Source organism: Callionymus lyra, chromosome 14 (genome assembly GCF_982586985.1).
Source record: "Callionymus lyra chromosome 14, fCalLyr1.hap1.1, whole genome shotgun sequence".
NCBI lineage: Eukaryota > Metazoa > Chordata > Actinopteri > Syngnathiformes > Callionymidae > Callionymus > Callionymus lyra.
Window position 1 is genome coordinate 18,288,904 of NC_141831.1, and position 18,496 is coordinate 18,307,399.

At 39.3% G+C, this 18,496-nt stretch overlaps 4 protein-coding genes across 5 annotated transcripts; 3 read left to right on the plus strand and 1 right to left on the minus strand.

Annotated features, from left to right (window-relative positions):
- Positions 1–410: 410 nt before the first annotated feature.
- On the plus strand, positions 411–6,927 carry slco2b1 (solute carrier organic anion transporter family, member 2B1). 2 transcript variants are annotated; one of them, XR_015713302.1, is made up of 16 exons: positions 411–623; positions 852–947; positions 1,016–1,153; positions 1,215–1,374; positions 1,554–1,772; positions 1,837–1,935; positions 2,150–2,280; positions 2,685–2,757; positions 2,826–2,990; positions 3,095–3,281; positions 3,349–3,490; positions 3,578–3,738; positions 3,932–3,996; positions 4,399–4,519; positions 5,815–6,607; positions 6,664–6,927. XR_015713302.1 is itself a non-coding variant. In XM_087806825.1 (15 exons), exons 2-15 carry the CDS (start codon positions 861–863, stop codon positions 5,990–5,992), a joined length of 1,926 nt encoding a protein of 641 aa, XP_087662951.1. In that variant the 5' UTR covers positions 411–623; positions 852–860; the 3' UTR covers positions 5,993–6,927. The 2 variants fall into 2 exon arrangements, 1 of the variants encoding a protein (XP_087662951.1); XM_087806825.1 differs by having other exon boundaries at positions 5,815–6,927.
- A 130-nt stretch (positions 6,928–7,057) lies between these two features.
- Positions 7,058–10,481, minus strand: serpinf1 (serpin peptidase inhibitor, clade F (alpha-2 antiplasmin, pigment epithelium derived factor), member 1). The gene is made up of 8 exons (XM_087806826.1): positions 10,404–10,481; positions 9,560–9,617; positions 8,905–9,100; positions 8,291–8,446; positions 7,915–8,118; positions 7,719–7,858; positions 7,441–7,651; positions 7,058–7,369 (listed from the first exon to the last, which is right to left on the minus strand). Exons 2-8 carry the CDS (start codon positions 9,614–9,616, stop codon positions 7,119–7,121), a joined length of 1,215 nt encoding a protein of 404 aa, XP_087662952.1. The 5' UTR covers position 9,617; positions 10,404–10,481; the 3' UTR covers positions 7,058–7,118.
- Positions 10,482–11,126: 645 nt separating this feature from the next.
- Positions 11,127–16,635, plus strand: LOC148066318 (Na(+)/citrate cotransporter-like). Its single transcript, XM_087806977.1, has 13 exons — positions 11,127–11,265; positions 12,073–12,201; positions 12,274–12,410; positions 12,478–12,677; positions 13,100–13,180; positions 13,275–13,437; positions 13,809–13,931; positions 14,137–14,349; positions 14,490–14,587; positions 15,083–15,204; positions 15,268–15,429; positions 15,495–15,632; positions 15,842–16,635. Exons 1-13 carry the CDS (start codon positions 11,152–11,154, stop codon positions 15,968–15,970), a joined length of 1,809 nt encoding a protein of 602 aa, XP_087663103.1. The 5' UTR covers positions 11,127–11,151; the 3' UTR covers positions 15,971–16,635.
- A 239-nt stretch (positions 16,636–16,874) lies between these two features.
- On the plus strand, positions 16,875–18,343 carry med31 (mediator complex subunit 31). Its single transcript, XM_087806827.1, has 4 exons — positions 16,875–17,028; positions 17,536–17,610; positions 17,800–17,896; positions 17,958–18,343. Exons 1-4 carry the CDS (start codon positions 17,019–17,021, stop codon positions 18,178–18,180), a joined length of 405 nt encoding a protein of 134 aa, XP_087662953.1. The 5' UTR covers positions 16,875–17,018; the 3' UTR covers positions 18,181–18,343.
- Positions 18,344–18,496: the final 153 nt, after the last annotated feature.

The following is an 18,496-nucleotide window of genomic DNA, read 5'->3' on the forward strand; positions in this document are numbered from 1 at the left end:
ATAAATCAGTGATAATAGAATTTTGCAGCTGCATAAATAAAGTGTTTCTCTGGTGAACACGAGTTTAAGATAATGATTGATTAATGGTAAGAAAAAAATAAAAGTTTTTAGTCTGTGAGTCAGTCAATTATCCTTTTTGCTTAAATGTTTTTTAAGACATGCAAGATGAACTCGGGCTGATCTCAAAGGTCAAAGGTGACATTTAACAGTATTTATGCTCCTCTATTGCCATCTATTGGTCAGATTATTTTACACAGTCTGTTGTCGTTTATGACTTTGTGGAACCTCCCTTTGGCAAGTCACATGTTTTTATAATGAACTAGAGTTCTTCCTCCAGTTCCCTAACCCTGACTTTCCCACATGCTGAACAATAGTCCATGAACTCTCCTCCCCCTTCTTCCTGATCTTGGTATTCGGCCTCATGCTTTCCTACCCTCGCTCTCATTTACTCTTTTGGATATATATCGTGTTTGTTCTGTTTTCACTCCTTATCTGTACACAGGCACAACCCCGCCACCAAAAAGAGAGGGAGCCCCCACCCCCCAACGCAAGCTCCTCCCATTTTCCCCACCCGTCTCTGACTGCAACAGAAGAAAAAGTGAAAGAGATCATCGTCTTCATCTGTGAGTTTTTGCTTTGACTGTGACTCTTACATTCTTCACCTTATTTATCTTTTAAAAATGTAATGCAAGTTGATGTTTTTTGCAATAAATTGAGAAATCCTGTATCAAATGTTAATGCTTTTAAGGTTTAAACTCACCTTTCATTGATAACATTCCAAAAACACGTTGTGTAATAGAGTTTTTTTTATCATACTTAACAAGTTTTATTCAATTTTAACATTTAATTAGTTCTCAAAGATGGGGGCTGATAATGCTGCTGTGAAGCCTGACAACAACAAAGTGTCTCCATATCTGCAGCGACGAGGATTTTTTGACAACATCAAGGTGATCGTGATAGAGAGATTGATGATGATAATGTAGAGAATTATAAGGGTTATTTTGCCACCCTGCAGGTCTTTGTCTTTTGTCACAGTCTCCTCCAGCTGTCCCAGCTCTTAGTTTCAGGCTACATGAAGAGTTCCATCTCTACCATCGAGAGGCGATATGGTTTCTCCAGCAGAAAGTCGGGTATCCTCGCTGCTTTTAATGAGGTTTGTGTAATGAACATTTAACCAATCCTCTCATCCTTATTGATTATGGCATCTCATCCAGGTAGGGAACACCATCCTCATTGTTTTTGTTAGTTTTCTTGGGAGGCGTGTGCATCGTCCACGCTTGATCGGCGGCGGAGCTTTACTGGCCAGTTTGGCCTCCCTTCTGATGGGTCTGCCGCACTTCCTTAGTGAATCCTACAAGTATACACAGACTCGCAGTAAGAAGCTGTACCTTGCACCAAATCCTTTTTTTGAATCATCTTTCACTCCTACTATTTTATAAAGATTCACACTTCTACCACTCCACCCTACCTGCACTCTCCTCATCACCCCTTTTAAACTCTCTTCATTGTCCAGCACCCAAGATACTATAACAATGTCAAATGTCCTTTTTCAGTAACATCCACCCAAAACATCTCAGGACTTTGTCAATCAGCGTCTCATCTCACTACCAACCACAGCTGCCAACAACCAGAAAGCACCGCCCAGCAGTTTGTATACCCATTGCTGCTGATAGGCCAGTTTCTACTAGGTGTCGCCTCAGTTCCCATTCAACCGTTTGGTATTTCGTACATTGACGATCACGCCAGTCGCAAGAATGCACCATTGTATCTTGGTAAACTTGAATGTCTTTTTGACCAGCAACAATGAGATCAACAAATTCACCTGTCTCACTCTAGGCTTGGTGCTGGCGGTTACATCTTTAGGCCCTGCGATTGGCTTCATCATCGCCTCCCTCACACTTAAACTCTTTGTCGACGTTGATAAGGATTTAACAGGTTGGTGAATCCTTTACACATAAGGTCCAGAGGCCGAGAAACAATTTAAAAAATAAAAATAAATATTGATAGTTTAAACAGAAACCTTATCAAGCTGTAAATTTGCCAATAGTTTGCAAATTTGTTACAGAGAGGATTTTTAAATACCATCCAAAATCTCACATACATCAATATGATCAACTGTAAATAACATAAGACCTCCTCTCCTTCACAGAGCCGCTTGAACTGGACCAGCAGGATCCTCGCTGGGTCGGGGCATGGTGGCTGGGTTTCCTGCTGGCATCTGGACTTCTCATGATCACTGCAATTCCCTACATCTTCTTTCCACGACACATGACCCCTGAGGTGAGAGTCAGAGTGAGAGGCAGTTGCTAGAGGATGAGCAGCTAAACTGATTTCTGTGAAAGGGAAGTGGTGATGTTAAATGCTAATCATAGCTTTGGTAGTTAATGTTGGATCAAGTATGGTCTTTTTTAGAAGCAGCTGAATAATGTGCAAACACTATAAATAATGTTTTTTTGGTGATTTCAATTCCAAATTTGGGGTTTGTTGACTTGAAACAAAATTGAAGTTGGAGTAACCTTAAAATGTGATAATAAATCCTTAATATATTGCTGTTTGTTTCATGTTTGACATAATTAGTTTTAGAGTGATACTATTCCCTATGATTAAACGTCATAGAACCTACTCCTGAGGCAACTTAACTATGGGATGGACCAGACACAATTAATTTACATGGTTTTCTGAAGGAAGAGTCAACTCAGCAGCAGACGCAGGAAGGAGAGGCGCCGCAGGAAATGGTGATGAAAGCCTTCTTAAAAAGTGAGCTATAGTCTGAATGGGTCAAAAGTTACTGTGGAACCGTAAACCTTAATAAACTTGGTGTATAGGCTTCCCTCGGATAGCTTTGCGGACTCTTCGCAGCCCTATCTACCTCTTGGTAGTTCTGGCCCAGATTAATCTGGCGGCACTGATTTCTGGCAATTCTACCTTCATGGCCAAGTACATGGAGCGTCAGTTCAGCCGGAGTACCTCTTTTTCAAATTTGATGATGGGTGAGTGCCCACAAACAATGGAAACGCCCTGGAAATGATGTTGATTAGTTTTACTGCTCTATGTTATGAATGACTTAAAAAGTGTGACTCCTTCCTTCCTTCAGGGGGTGTCTGTATCCCACTGTCTGTGCTCGGGACAGTCCTTGGTGGTCTCCTAATGTGGAGATGGACATTGACTATCAGAGGTGCTGGAAGGTTGTGCTCTGTTGCCATCCTATTTGGAACTTTCACAGCCTTTCCACTTCTACTTCTTGGCTGCCCAACCCAGCCTGTGGCTGGGGTATTTCCAAGGTATCTTTGACTTGGGGGGAGGGGGGAATTCTAAAAACTGTTTTGAACTAAACATTAATCTATGCAGTGTAGACCCCTTAAATTGCAGTAGTGGGTGTAAGTGTCCTGAAGAAGCCTTTCATCCTGTTTGTGGGTCTAACGGCGTGGAGTTCCAGTCCCCTTGCCATGCAGGGTGTACAGCCATGGAGGCTCTCCAGGATAACAAAGTTGTAAGAGGACTTTGATGATGATTTTCATAGTCTGTTGTTGGCAAACAGTTGTGGATTCAACCTTTTTGTTTTGTTCTGTTTTCTCAGAACTTTACTGGATGTAGTTGTATCAACGCCTCTAGCTCTGCCTCCTCGGGATCATGTGGCAGCAGCTGCTCGCACCACCTTTTCCCATTCATGACTCTGCTGGCCCTGACTGCCTTCAGCGCCTCCTTCTCACAAACTCCTTCCTGCATTATGGTGTTGAGGTAGTAATAATATATGTTTGCTCCAAAGCTTGATGTATCCAATAGAAATCCATCTTACTAGTCAACCAAGGGGAAGTTCAAAGTCAAGATAATCATCACTTACTGAACTCTTTATGTTTTGCTCTTGGGTCAAGAAAGCTCTGTACTCAATCTTGTCTTCGGGTTTACTTCAACCAAGTATCTTTCTCCACAGATCAGTGTCCCCTGAGGATAAATCCTTTGCAGTAGGAGTTCAATACATGCTTTTTCGAGTCTTAGGTGAGTTGTTTCTCTCTTAAATCAAAAAGGATGATTTACTTACATCCCTATATGGTTGACGGCTAAACCATGGACTGCATGTGATTTACCAAGATTGATATGTAGGAGTGAGGCATGTGGCCGAAGCCATCTTCATGAATCGTGTCATCTAAAACAACCTTCGTTAGACTAAAAAAGGGATCATTTCAGGACTGTCTGAGCTTCCATCATCAAGTGGTTACCCTAAAAACTGATTGAGTAGAAAAGGTTGAAAAAAAGAGTAGTCAAGAAAACATCTTCTGCTAGGTAAACTTGACTAACCACGATATTCTATATGTATTTCAAAGGGGTAAAGGAAATGAAGTTGTGTGAAATTAAGATGTGGAACAGAAATATATCTAATTAATACTTGGAAATTTGTAGCATTCCTGCCAGGCCCAGTTCTATATGGCGCTGTCATCGATTCAGCTTGCATGCTCTGGGGCCAGAAGTGTGGGAAGACAACATCCTGTCTCTACTATAACTTGGACCTTTTCAGAATGAGGTAACAAACCCATTTTCTCTTCCATGGCTGTTACTGTATGTTATTGTCAGAGTCCAATCTGTCTGTTTGCAAAACATCTCACTAAAAGTAGTTCACTTTGATATCCTTCTTTTTTAATTACATTATAACATCAAGTGCTAGAAAATCAGAGTCAGATAAGTGAGGTACCTAAAAGCAGAACCAACATAAAAATCACTACAGCTTTCACTCGCTTGTTGTTAAATGAAGTAAGTTGCAGAAGCTAGTTCTGCATTAGAGGACCAATGATGATGAATCAAATATTGCAAGTTAGGGGGTAAGTATTAAGAAGCGGGGAGAAGTCAGGGGGGAAAAACGGAATGCTGGGACTCCTTATGATCAGACTGATTTACTAGCAGGAGGCTTGAAAGTCCTGGAGTTTACAAAAAGTCTACTTTACAAATTAGATTCAGTGTTTGTATTTTTTTTGGTTTATGTATAATCCAAACATGCAGGATTATATTCAATATTTCTACAAATTCTATTTGAGACCTGCACATTTGACTTGTGTGCAGGCTTAAAAAAAAAAAAAAAAAATAGGCCTCAGATTATTTAGCACAAAGAAGGCCACATAAACAATTTCCCAAAGGAGACCTCCTGAGGGATCAATAAAGTTTTACCTTACCTTACCTTACCTTTATAAGTAAAATAACTAAGCTTTGTGTTGTTTTTTTCTCAACAAGAAAAAAGGGTTTTTATTATTTTTTAAATAGTAAATGATGATGCTTTATGAAACTAAATACTTTGTTGTGCATTCATAGATCTGTTTATTTGGTCACACATTTAAAGTCTTTTATACCATTGCGTTTCACCCTTTTTAATCTTGTGATATTATTTAAACATGATGCAAGGTGGCGTCCCAGTGTGGCTTGTAACTGTTTTATCGTGGTACTGAAAGGCAAAATAAAAATCTTACATGATGGTGCAGGCTCTTGATGTTTAGATGGATTGAAGTTAACATCCAAAACGCTATAAAGGGTAAATCTATTAGTTTGTAGAGTAATAAAACGTAATAAAAATCCCTATTATTCATGACCAGAAAGTAAAAAATGGTAAATCAGGTCCAACTTTGGCCCTATATATTGTATGTCTGCTTCAAGAACTACAGTAAAATTGTTGCAAAATACACACCTTGATTCACATTGAATTGAGAGGGAACACATTAACATCCATCAGAAATTGTTACTGAGTCTCTTAAATAAGGTCACTATAATTAAAGTACAATGGAATCTGAATTGATGTTTTCAATCACATATATTTGTCCTTTGCATTGCCAGGTTTCTGGGACTGCTGTCGCTCTTTGTGTGCGGCGCTTTAGTTTGCTTCCTTCTAACTCTTTTGGTTCTGCGCTGCAAGCCAGAGCTGCAGGGGGCACAGAATGAAAATAAAATATCTTCTGCAAGCAAGAGCAACACCATTTCTCTCTTGGACCAAAACCAGGATGACGGGACCTGAATAAAGACATAACTGAACACAGCACCTATATTTTATCTTGCAATGGATTATGTGAAATGTGTAACCTTTGTTGTGTGTAACTGATTGCTCCTGGTGGTTAAGCTGACACCCTACGCCGCAGCATACTAACATCAGTGTGTGATTGTGTGTGTGAATTGGTAAAGCGCTTTGGCAGCTGAATAAGCATATACAAGCTATATAAGCAAGTGCCATATACCAATTACCATTAACCATTTGTAAACGAGTTGCTCAATTTTTCTTTTCCTTTTTTACAAGATGTCTATATCATTCATCAATATATATATGAATCAATATGTAAATCAAGATGTGTGTGTATGTATACAGTATATACCCTATACTATATTTTTTATATAAACCCTTTTATAAACACACTTAAACTACTTAAATTACTCTATTAAATGTCCATTCTGTCTTCAATTCAACATTTTGTTAAAACCTGCATTTGCATTGAAATGTGTTGCCGCAACAACCGGAAAAAATGTATTATAAATTCCAATAAAAAGGAAATCTACGAGTCACAAGAACATTTTTACCAGAAGTCTCTTAATAGACAATACATTTTTCTAGGAAAAAAAATTTTTCATCACATAATATGTGTTAATAACATGCTGGACTGGCCTAAGGCATTAAATGTGTGTGTGTGTTATTAGGTATGAAAGGATTTCCGACGGTTTGACTTGAAGTCATGATATTTGGACATTTCTAGCTATTGCTGCTCACGGGTCTGGCTCTGATCAGAACTACCAAGATTGTTTTTTTTTTTTAATGAAGATTAAGTTGAAACGGGTAAAGTTATAGATGTATTGTATGATTGATTATTTGTCAAAAGTGAGTTGAATTTGTGAACTCTCACTTTTCAGCGAAGACTCATTTGTTTCAGGAATGTGATAAATTAAACCCATATGTGAAAACAGCTTGCATCCGTCTGTGTGTGTTCTCAGTGAAGAAGGAATTTACCATTAGTTTCGTTTTGAAACTTTTATTTTCAAACGTTCTTTCCCTCCTAGTACCTGCTAAGAGTGCGTATGCCTCTTTGACCACTGCTTTTTGGAGGTTTAAAGGTTTTATTCTGATCCTCACAAAAACATCTGGACAAGAGAATCAGTTACACGCTCAGCACCTTTGGGTTAACCACTTTGCCGATGAAGAGCAGCGCCCCTGAGGACTCGTCTCTGATCAGAAACAAGAAAGGGTGGTCCACACGGTAGGACAGGGAGTTGGTCAATGCTGTTGCGCTTGGGTACTGGTTCCCTTCTGGAGCCGTTTCCAAGACGACCTTATGATTGACACTGCTAAGCTTGGCTGGTTGCGTAGAGATCTTCTCTAGGTCTGTGTTGGCCAGCCACTCAGAGAGACCTGCGAAAGATGAGCAAGAACTTGTTAGTCAAAGTCTGGAGGAGCCAATGAGGGTGACGCAACAGTCTCACCAATGCTGTCAAGCAATGGCAGCAAGTCGCTAGAATAGCTCAGTTTCAAAATGGGCAGCGTAAGTGCCACCTGTGCAGGCAGCAGGGTCATGGAGAGGTCCTGTACAAACTCCGCAGTCAGACTCTCCACAAGCAGGGTCATGTTGGAGGTCACGTCGTCCGGCAAGAACACGAACATGCTGATGTCACTCTGCATCTGTATCTGAGCAATCTGGAAATACACACAAGAAGGAACGTTATAACTTCATAATCGTATTTGTGTCCCTGTTGAAGCTCACTGTGCAGCTTAGATCTGAGTCCACCCCCATCTTCACTGGGTAGTTGTCCTGTTGCATCATGGGAACACGCACAGAGTCACCACTGTCCAGCTGGAAGTTTTCCATCAAACCAGCCTGGCCGAAGCGGGTCACCCACTTCCCTGTTTGAAAAAAGTCCTTAGAGCAAGTCTTGTGTTGTCAGCTTTACACGTCTTACCTTTGAAATAAGAGGCGCTCACAGTGTTAACTCCAGAGATTTTTGGGAGAGAGGTGGACAGGAAGCGCTGCACCTTGGCATCAGTCTGCTGCGACACCCAATCGTTGATCTCCTTCTGGTCCTTGCTGCCACCCTGCAGAGGTTTTGGTCTGACTCCATACTGCTGCTCCACCAGCTGGAAGAAATCCTGCTTCAGACGCAGACCTGTGGAGAACCACCGACCCTTCAGACGCCAGCTGCCCAATATCAACTTCAGCTTTGGTCATTTGTTTCTGGAATGCAATGTTTACTTAAACCCTTGGCCGACGCTCAAGGCTGCAACATTTTATTGACATAAATCAACATTTGTTGTAGTTGGACCAGTGGGTTGACTCACGTCGAGAAAGGTAGATCCGGGCGGCGTAAGACAGGCCTTTTGCTGGTGAGCGAAGAGACACCAGTAGATCTTTCAGGGTGTTATGGAGCTGAGCATCCTGCAGGTTATGGTACCTCAGAGCCCGAAACAGCTGCGACTGAGCGTTTACAGAAGCGCCTGCAAAAATAACAATAAAAAAAACTGAATATGACCTGTAATGTTATTTCAAAATAAAATCTTGTCAACCAACCCTGCAGCACTCATACAGTACCTCAAGATCCAAAATGCAATGCAACAGTTGAATATATAGGAGCATGTGTTTCTAATAGTATAGCACTTTGAGATTATTTTAAAACTGTATCATAATCACGTAGCTTGGCTGTATCTCCCTCTAAAAATGGGGGATATAAATGTCGGTAACTTCTTCACTAGGACCGAAAAAACAACTGATGCAAAATGCAGGTTTCCTGCGACATACATTATAAAAACTTCCAAAGGCATGCCATCTGAATAAATTCACTAAAGTTATATATAATTGTGGAAGCGAAGTGATAAAATGCATGATATCTGATACATGCCGTCCTGCTCGGTCAAAAACCAGAGGTCTGAGCTCTGAGCAATAGGTGAGAGCTCACCGAGGGACAGCTGGGTCAGAACCGCAGAGACACTGATGGGGGACAAGAAGATGTTGGAGGTTGGGTTTCTTCCAGCCAGAGCACGGAATAGATTGTAGCCAAAGTCGGAGGTGGCTGCGGCCATCTTAGTTGTGGGTGTTGTGAAAAGCTCCACATGTTCTTCTTCACCAGTCGCCTCCTCACCGCCCACATCTGACTGGCAAAGACACACTGATTCAAACTATCTTATGACTAGGTTTCGGTATAAATTTGGTTCCTTTGTGGCACCGACCAAAAGTGTTTCCTTAATACCGAGTACTAAAACATGGTTTGTGTATCCGTGCCAAGTTTCAACACCCCTGTTTGATCAAAACTTGATAATGTGTTTATTTTCTAAAGAAAAAACTGATATAAAGTGGCAAAGGCAGTGAACGTCAGATTAATTTGTCATTTGTTAAACAATTTCTTTTACGCTGGAGAGTATTTGTTTGTAATTTTTATGTAAGAAAACAGCTTTAAGTGGAAATTGAACTCTCAAATGTGTGCAATGGCTTTTTATCTCTTTTTAAAAGGAATGAGGAAAAAAGGATTGTTAAATAACAAAGCAAAGATATGAGTACGGTATGAAAAATCTTCCATCAATATCCAGCCCAGCTTATAATAGTAAGTAAGTTACCTGGGCGTGACTGAGGCCAACACTGATGAGCAGAAGATAGAACGCTGCCGTCTTCATCCTGAAAAAAAATTGGCAATCGCTAGAGTTGTACAAACAGGTTTAACTGATGTCATCAGATTTATTGACATCAGAGTTTTATAATCATTCATTCGAATCTTTGCAAGTGAAAACAAGAATCAAGCCTCATGTAGAGGCTTGTTCTTCCAAACTCACAGGAATGTTTTTGTGTCCCATCAGGAGGTTTTCACAAGAACGCGTTAAGCAGTGGACTTAGTTATTGCTAAAAATGATAAAGCTATCTTTAAAAAAATATGAAAAACGTGTGTGGCTTTTGTAAAACTGTCTTTTATGTTCACCCTCAATGCTAGAGAATGTGAGATTACAAACTGAACAGACAAACATAGACATTTTAATCATGTCAAATATTTATTTGAGATCAATTGTATTAAGTAATGTTTATCAAATATTTACATTTCCCACTCTCCTTCTACTTGTACATGTATTTAATCCTGCTTTAAATCAAAATGTTCATTTAAAGGAAAAATTATCGTTTGGGAACATTTAAAAATGTTTTTGTCAATAAACTATACTCAAACAATTCCTTTTTTTGTGGGTTACAATGATTGCATTCTTTGTATACATTATTCACATTTTATACTCAAGTCTCCATCTTAACCTGTAAAGTACTTTCTTGAAAAACGTTGTTTTTTTATTTCAATTAATTAAAATCTCATGATTAAATTCAGTTGTTTTCTTATTAAACTTCCCCGCTTTCAAGAATTCCAGACGGCTTTGGAAAAAAACATGCATTTTTAAGGGGCAAATATCTGAGAGGCCCACTCACCTTCCTCCGGACGCGCGGATCCACGTCGCTCTGTAGGAGCGAGACCGCGCCCACTCCGCGGGGACGCGCGCCCGTCCATCGGAGGCGGAGGTTGTGACGACAGAAGGATCAATTTACCTCGAACTGATACTTCAGGAAGAACCTTATTATTATCGTAACAAATATCTTTCTTTCTTTTTTTTTTTACAAATATATAAATAAAATTATATTTTTGAAGAATCTCCTAGTTGCTATTACCAGGTTCTTGATAAAGACTAAGACGTATTTTTTATTGAAATGGAAACTTAAACTTAAACAATGTGTCCTTCACTTCAGTGAACAATTTTTTTATTCAATTAATAACAAATAGGAAATGTACGTCCCTCATTATAAAATTCTAAAATTCAAAATCACCTAAATATAATTGTTGTTATGCACTCAGCTTCATGTAACTTTAAAAGAAGGGAGTGAATGTCCAAGAGCTAACCCCTGACCATCAAAATATTGTTTCAGTTTAAAATGAAGCAGATGTTTGCCAAAGTGCCACCAACTGTGTGAATCTACAAAGGAATCGTCAAGTCATCTGATGAGTCCAAAAAACAAAAGGTGAGCTCGTATTTCCTGACCAGTGTTTACTTTACTGAAGTTGTGTGTGTAACAGTGTGTGTCTTAGAGAGTTAATCTTTAGTTTTGCTCTGTATGTGTCATAAACACAGAACACCAAGCAGGCAACTGACTGAACAATCTCATCTCTACCACTTAAATCCCAATGGCGGTTCCATGCGAGTGGGTCAAAACGTTGAGGCGAGTCTGGAAGTCCAGGAACATCTTCATTATTTTCTTCAGTCCCATATTTTTGTTGCCACTCGCACTTTCAACTCCGGTGAGTAACCGAGCCATTTGCTAATCAGTGAATGCTAAGATACTGTATGTTGAAGGGATTCAATGAAAATAATACTATGAAAATAATGTGTTGAAATATGTTTTTGAAAGATCTTGGCTAAAAAAAAGTGGCTCCAAATTAGTCAAGGGGAGACTCAATCGAGGATACTCCACATTTTTGAAAGGTGGTCAGACATAGCTACATAAAAAGTTTCAAAGATTTTCTGCACCATGAGAAATGGATGGGAATCTATTAGGCAATACCATTTGTTGTTTCCAAAAAAACAACAATTGAGGCAAGTCTTGTCGCTTATTTACTTGTTAATAAAATCCTGAATTAATGAGAAGATTCCAATTGAAGTTTCAACATAAGACACTATCAGTGTTTTGGTGTGTACATAGCACTCTGCAATTTACTTTTATATTTTTACTTTACTACTATATTTAGATTTGTGACGAAAATCTAGCTTCTGGGCTTTTCTGAAGGATAGCCTTTAGTGCTTCGGCTACAGATTAAATACAGTATGAATTTGTTTGTTCACTAAGCGCTTGTTAGTTTTTTCTTTGGAAACTCAGCTTCCCTCCACAAATAAGTAAACACAGCGTTGAAGAGATGTTTTCAAAATGCCGTCCGGTGCGAGGGTGTTTGTGAGTCAATGTTTATCTGTGTGTCTGTCTAGTTTCTAATGTTTTCTCATCTCATAGCATAGGCTAGCTTAGGATATCTAAAGTTGTTGATTCAACGTCCTCTTCCAGAAGAGCATACATCTTGACACCACAATCTAACCCCGCTTTCCCTCTGTTACAGGAAGCAGCATGTGCTTTTGTCATCATTTTAATGGCCATCTTCTGGTGCACTGAAGTTTTGCCATTGCCAGTGACATCCCTGTTACCTACTATTCTGTTTCCTTTACTGGGAATCATGCAGTCTAAAGATGTAAGATTCTTGCATTCACAGAGATACATGGTTCTATTTTAAGAATTCCTTCTAAATATTGCCGTCACATAGGTGTGCATGCAGTACTTGAAAGACACCAACATGCTGTTTGTTGGCGGGCTCATTGTCGCCATCGCAGTTGAACACTGGAACCTTCACAAAAGAATCGCTCTGCGGGTTCTGCTGGTGGTGGGTGTCCGACCAGCCCTGTGAGTTACAGTAGTCTCTTAATAACACCCTAAATCGTACACTCATCTTCTATTCTCTGAGGCTCAGGTTGATGCTAGGCTTTATGGGCGTTACTGCATTCTTGTCCATGTGGATCAGCAACACTGCAACCACAGCCATGATGGTACCGATTGTCCAAGCGGTTCTTGACCAGCTTCATGGCAATGTGGAGCTCAACTCAAGGAATGAAAAGAGCAACCCTGAGCCCATCGGACCTGCCGCCAAAATGGATTCTACGGAGTCAGATGGTACCAACCGATGATGGCTTTGAATTATCTGTTTTTATCAACAGCAATCACTTGTGCTAACTCTTAATTGCATTGACGCCACAAGATTTAACTAGAGGACACAGTATTGACACGGATTAGACTTATTAGACAAGATTTGTCTCTTGTCATTTTTAAGATGCAAAAAAAACATATATTTAGACATGATTTGTGTTTGTTTTAAAGGTAAAGGTTTTTCCTAATGGCAAATCGTTGTCAGGGGTTCATCTTAGATTACACCTCGATAATTGATGTCGTCTGTGTGAATAAAAAGCAATAATTGTCAAACAAAACAGCAAGTCAAATGTTAAACACCCAACACTTCTTTAGAGGTTGCTATTCAATCAGTTAATGGATTTCACTCAATTATCTTGTTAAATTAATTTAAAGTTTGCTCTTTACAGGTCCGTCGGATCATGAATCGACAGCAAATAGTTTAGTAGTTGAAATACCAATTCCACAGGACAAATCTCCCTCAAATCAAAGTGAGTCATCAGCAAATGTATGGAGCTGAAAAGACGCAAAATTTGAATTCTATTTATTGCAATAATCTAATGTTTTTTTCTGTTGCCTTGCCAGATGAAGTCATTCATGGAATTGAGGAGCTGAACAGTGGTTATCATGATAAAGAAAATATGGGTAAAGGACTTCTGCTGAGTGTTTGTTATGCCGCGAGCATCGGAGGAATAGCTACTCTGACAGGAACTGGACCAAATCTGATTCTGATGGGACAACTTACACAGTGAGTCAGTGTCAATAGAATAGCCCTTTAAAGTGCACAATACATCCTAAATATTAAATGGATTCAAGTTCTGGGTAGTCAGACATTTGATAAGCAATCCAAGTCTGAGAGTAATGCACAATTAAAACTTTGAATGCCAGAAACTCAAAAGAAAAAAAAAGAGTTCACATGGCTTAGAGGTGCAGGGCAAGAGAGAATGTATAAGATACAGGAAGGGATATTGGGAGATTTATGTCTGACTTTCGAGACAGCAGACGAGAAACAAAGTAGATATTGGCCACACAAACTCAAAAAAATAAGAACATGTTAAATAATAATACTCAAGCAACACTCTATTGTAATGCAAAGATTATTCACTGTATTTGTGTCAGACTTTTTCCTCAGAGTAATGGTGTCATCAACTTCGCCTCATGGTTCGCCTTTGCCTTCCCAATCATGTTTCTGATGCTGATCCTGGCCTGGTTCTGGCTGCAGTTTCTTTTCATCGGCTTCAAGTGAGTACGAATCCAATCCAAGTCGCAGCTTCTTGAGAAATGTGTCACCTGTGGAAGGAATGAGGAATGAAGGTTAAGAATGTCACATCTTTGCTGGAACAATTTCTGATAATGCAAGTGTGTTACAAACAAAAACTATCCTTGTTTAGCCATTTTATTGTGAAATTTGACTGTTAATTGGACTGTTTTTTTTTTCGGACACCAGCCTACGCCGGACTTGGGGGTGTGAAGCGGTTCAGCCTCAGCATGAGCGAGCTGCTTACAATCTCATAAAACAGGAACACAAGCTGCTCGGCAAAATGACATACGCAGAAGCCAACGTACTGGGGCTGTTCCTTCTAATGGTGGCGCTTTGGTTTACTAGAGACCCAAAGTTCATGGAGGGCTGGGCCACAACACTGTTCAACTCCAAATCAGAGTGAGTATCAATTAACACTGTGAATGTCTTTATAGACACAGTGTTTACAACTTTCTAACATGTACTAATAAATGTTCCATTTATATGATTGGTAAAGGAACCCAGTAACTATTAAGGATCTCATGAATATGTGTTTCTAGATTTGTCACAGATGCCACGGTTTCACTCTTCATCTCTATCATGCTGTTTGTTCTTCCCTCTGAGCCGCCAAGATTATTCTGCAGACAGACAAACTCAGGTATTTTACATACACCTATCTAAGACTTACTGAACACATGAGAAGAAAAGTCTGAGATTTGTGAACACAACTTTAGCCATGGACTTTGGCCCGGCAGGGTGAGATAGATTTTGTCACGGACTTCTTGGTCAGACACAGGGGTTTGATATTTTGCCTGAGGCAAAGTGAAACATTGAGGAAATAACGTAAACAGCGTGACTTTACGTTGTAAAACCATGAGTGTTAAAGGGATGTTTCAGGAGAGGTTAAAATTAATGTTTTCTAATCAATATTTGGGCAGGTGCTTTAATACACAACTCACTAATAATTCATCCTTTTTAAGCTTTTACTTGAAAAATAAAGGGCTGCTTTAACAGATCCATTTTTTTTTTTGAGGAAAGCATTTGTTATTCTGTCAAGTCCCTGGTAGAGGTCCATCATAGCCTTGCATATCAAGTGTCTCTAGATCAACCAAAGATAATCAGGTTGAATAATTAGTAGAGATCATCCAATCAGACTCCACCGCTTCACCTGGACCCGCCCCTTCACTCCTCACCTGGCCAGTGACACAGAAGAAGATGCCGTGGAACATCGTGCTGCTGTTGGGAGGAGGGTTCGCCTTGGCCAAAGGCAGTGAGGTAAACTGAAACACACAAATTGGAGAGCTGTTTTCTTCTTCATCTAAAGCTTGACAACTAAAGGTTTCAGGTTTATCTCGCTGGCTCGGTGCTCAGATGACATCACTGCACTCAGTCCCACCCGCGGCCATTGCTGTCATCGTTTGCCTCCTCACTGCCACCTTCACAGAGTTTGCCAGCAATGTCGCAACGGCAACCCTCTTTATCCCTATCCTGGCTTCATTGGTAACCAGATATCTGATTGATCTTGTGATTGACAGGGTTTTAACTGGAGTTTTTTTTCTCCTTAGTCTCAGTCGATTCAACTAAATCCTCTCTATATGATGATTCCTTGCACGCTGAGTGCTTCTTTCGCCTTCATGCTGCCTGTGGCCACACCCCCCAACGCTATTGCTTTTTCTTATGGTTACCTCAAAGTGTCAGACATGGTGAGTTTAATACAGTTAGACTGAGTAAGAAAGTATTATTTGTTTAAGTATGAAAGGTTTATTTTAGGTAGGAAGCCAGGCGATAAAAGCAAAGTTGCACCCTTTAACCGATTGCATTGGAACCAGGGAATAAAGAAGAATTATTACTAGGGATGAATAAATAAAAGATCAAACATATGCTTTTTTAACCATCCTTTTCCTCCCTGCAGGCCAGGGCTGGCTTCATGGTAAACATCATTGGAATTGGCTGCATCAGTCTGGCCATCAACAGTTGGGGTCATGCATTGTTTTCACTTGATACATTTCCATCGTGGGCCAATGTGACAACACATCTATAACAAACTTTTGCATTGACAAGAAAAGAAAGTCATGAAAAAACACATTGACACATGACATTCATGACAAATAAACAATCCTGTTATTTTTTCATTGAATTGTATATGATAAATCAATGTACTTAATCTGTTTATTGTAAAATCAAATATTTGTATTTAGAACTGACATGTAGTACATTTTCACAAATAGATGTAGTAGTAGTTGCCTTTGTCTATATCAAATAAAGATTGTAGGTAAAATTTCAGATGCTTTAGTTAAGGGTTCCTAGATAGGAAATGTGGTACTGTATAAGTAAGTCAATTTCTACTAAAAAATGTATTTGAGTGCAGTACAGGAGAAATGGGGGGTTACATTTAAAATATTAAACACGATGTAAAGTTAAAATTGTTCTAACAAATACCTGATTAGCAATAATTTGATATTAGGAGCAAGATAGAGAGGTTTATGTAAGGAGTGACTAGAAAGGACAGAATCAGAATCAAGTATACCAGAGCTCAAGTGGTGACATCTGTTACGGGCAAACAAATGGTTTGGACAAGCAAAGAAAAGAGACATTCAAGAATGTAAAAGGTGCTTGAAGAAAGACAACCTATGAGGTGTATTGAGGCTGTAAATAGAGATATAAAAATGATAGCTGTGACGTTGGAAGATGATTTCCCCCCCTTTTGAAAATAAATAATTGAAAGAACCACCGATCCTCAACTGCCTGGAGCGATGAGCCTTCTTTTTGTCATGATTACCGTTACACATTAACATTAGTTAACATTTTTGGTTGATCATTTACGTATTCGAGTTAAACGGTTGAAGTGCAACAAGGTTTGTAAAATTTTGGTAAAATGTCTCCACCTAGAGGCCACAGCCACAATGGCATATACCGTAAAGTGTCGTGTTTTGACGTACATAACAACGCTTTCATTTCTGGCAAATAACTCCAGACAGTTACAGTACATTGGTCAGTAATACTAAACAAAAGAAACGTTAACTATACCTTTTCTCGGAGGTTTAAACTATTAATCCTGTATTCAACCAAAAGGTATATTGGTTTACGACATGGAAACAGGTAATCGTCACTGTTTATTTTGTAATGCTAACATGCTAAATGCTTCGTGAGTAACATCGCAATGTAGTTTAAAAGAAGAGTACATTCGAACTATCCAGTCCAAGTGTGGTGTGTGTGTGTGTGTGTGTGTGTGAGACACTTTCTGTTATGTTTCTGTTCGAAATAGTTACTGAATGATTGGTTGTCGGTTTCTGAATAAATTGAATAACAGTTCCAAGGGCCCACTTAGTAGTTAAAGTAATACTTGCTGAAACTGACACAAAATAAAAGTTGTTGTTGCTGATATAGGTTTAAAATATCAATCATGATATCAGCCCACCCATTTCTGTGGAACCTTGTACTTCAGGACATTGTAAATGTGTTTATTTCCCTTGTGTCACTTCATTATTAAAACTTGAACGCGTCACTTATCATTTTGAAACATTTTATCTGATTTAATAAAGTGTTCTGTAATACACACCTGATTGAATTGGATTAAAGTTGTATTCTTTGTTTTGTTTTTTGCAGAAGATCAAGCAAGAAATCGTTTTCAGTCCGAGTTGGAGTTTGTGCAGTGTTTGGCAAACCCCAATTATCTCAACTGTGAGTAACAGATCTTCCTGTCTGACGACAATAATTCAAACCTGAAGTTTAAAATAAAGACCAGAAATACTGGCCATTACAAACACCTCATTACAAATAATGTCGTTCCACAAAAGTGTGTACTTACAACGGGTGTTCTTAAATTAACTGTACTTGTCTAACCTTCACTTTGTGTGACTTTGTGAACAGTTTTAGCACAAAGAGGCTACCTCAGAGAACGGACCTTCATTAATTACCTCAAATACCTACTTTACTGGAAAGAACCAGCATACTCTAAATTTCTCAAGTAAGGTCCACAAACATAGACAATCCGATGGCCTGTTACTTGACACTTCTCTCCTTTCCAGGTACCCACACTGCCTCCATCTGCTTGAACTGCTGCAGTATGAACACTTCCGGAAGGAGCTGGTGAACTCCCAGTGTACCAAGTTCATCGACGAGCAGCAGCTGCTTCACTGGCAACACTACTCTCGCAAGCGCACGCGACTTCAGCAGGCACTCGCCGAGCAGCCGCAACCTCAGCAGCAGGCTCCACCACAGAGGCTAGGGGGCGCAGCGCCCAAGTCTTAACGTGACTGCATAGAGTAACATAAGTAGCAAAATGCTTTTGTAATGAGTATACATTTTACAGGACTGTGGATTCATTTGTGTTGTTATTCTTTACTCTGTATTTCAAATTTGTAGAATTTATCGTTTTTTAAACATTCATCATAATCCCATTTTTTTTTCAGTAAACTAAATAAAAAAATATGTGAAAATAAATGTTTTTGAATGATTTGTCTTTCTTTGTAGCTAATTACTGTACCTTATTATTGAATCCAAATGTGTTTTCTAGTTGCAGAACACTGTCATCTGGTGTCCCATTGAGCTTATTGCAATTAATAAT

Bases quoted from the DNA above. Each gene is read 5' to 3' on its own strand.
- slco2b1 (XM_087806825.1), top strand. From the start codon at position 861: ATGGGGGCTGATAATGCTGCTGTGAAGCCTGACAACAACAAAGTGTCT. The intron at 948-1,015 runs GTGATCGTGATA...GCCACCCTGCAG, and splicing joins GATTTTTTGACAACATCAAG to GTCTTTGTCTTTTGTCACAG. The intron at 3,997-4,398 runs GTGAGTTGTTTC...GGAAATTTGTAG, and splicing joins CATGCTTTTTCGAGTCTTAG to CATTCCTGCCAGGCCCAGTT.
- serpinf1 (XM_087806826.1), bottom strand. From the start codon at position 9,616: ATGAAGACGGCAGCGTTCTATCTTCTGCTCATCAGTGTTGGCCTCAGT. The intron at 8,119-8,290 runs GTGAGTCAACCC...GGTTCTCCACAG, and splicing joins CCGGATCTACCTTTCTCGAC to GTCTGCGTCTGAAGCAGGAT. The intron at 7,859-7,914 runs GTAAGACGTGTA...TTTTTCAAACAG, and splicing joins GAGCGCCTCTTATTTCAAAG to GGAAGTGGGTGACCCGCTTC.
- LOC148066318 (XM_087806977.1), top strand. From the start codon at position 11,152: ATGGCGGTTCCATGCGAGTGGGTCAAAACGTTGAGGCGAGTCTGGAAG. The intron at 12,202-12,273 runs GTAAGATTCTTG...GCCGTCACATAG, and splicing joins GAATCATGCAGTCTAAAGAT to GTGTGCATGCAGTACTTGAA. The intron at 12,678-13,099 runs GTACCAACCGAT...TGCTCTTTACAG, and splicing joins GGATTCTACGGAGTCAGATG to GTCCGTCGGATCATGAATCG.
- med31 (XM_087806827.1), top strand. The intron at 17,611-17,799 runs GTGAGTAACAGA...CTTTGTGAACAG, and splicing joins AAACCCCAATTATCTCAACT to TTTTAGCACAAAGAGGCTAC. The intron at 17,897-17,957 runs GTAAGGTCCACA...TCTCCTTTCCAG, and splicing joins GCATACTCTAAATTTCTCAA to GTACCCACACTGCCTCCATC.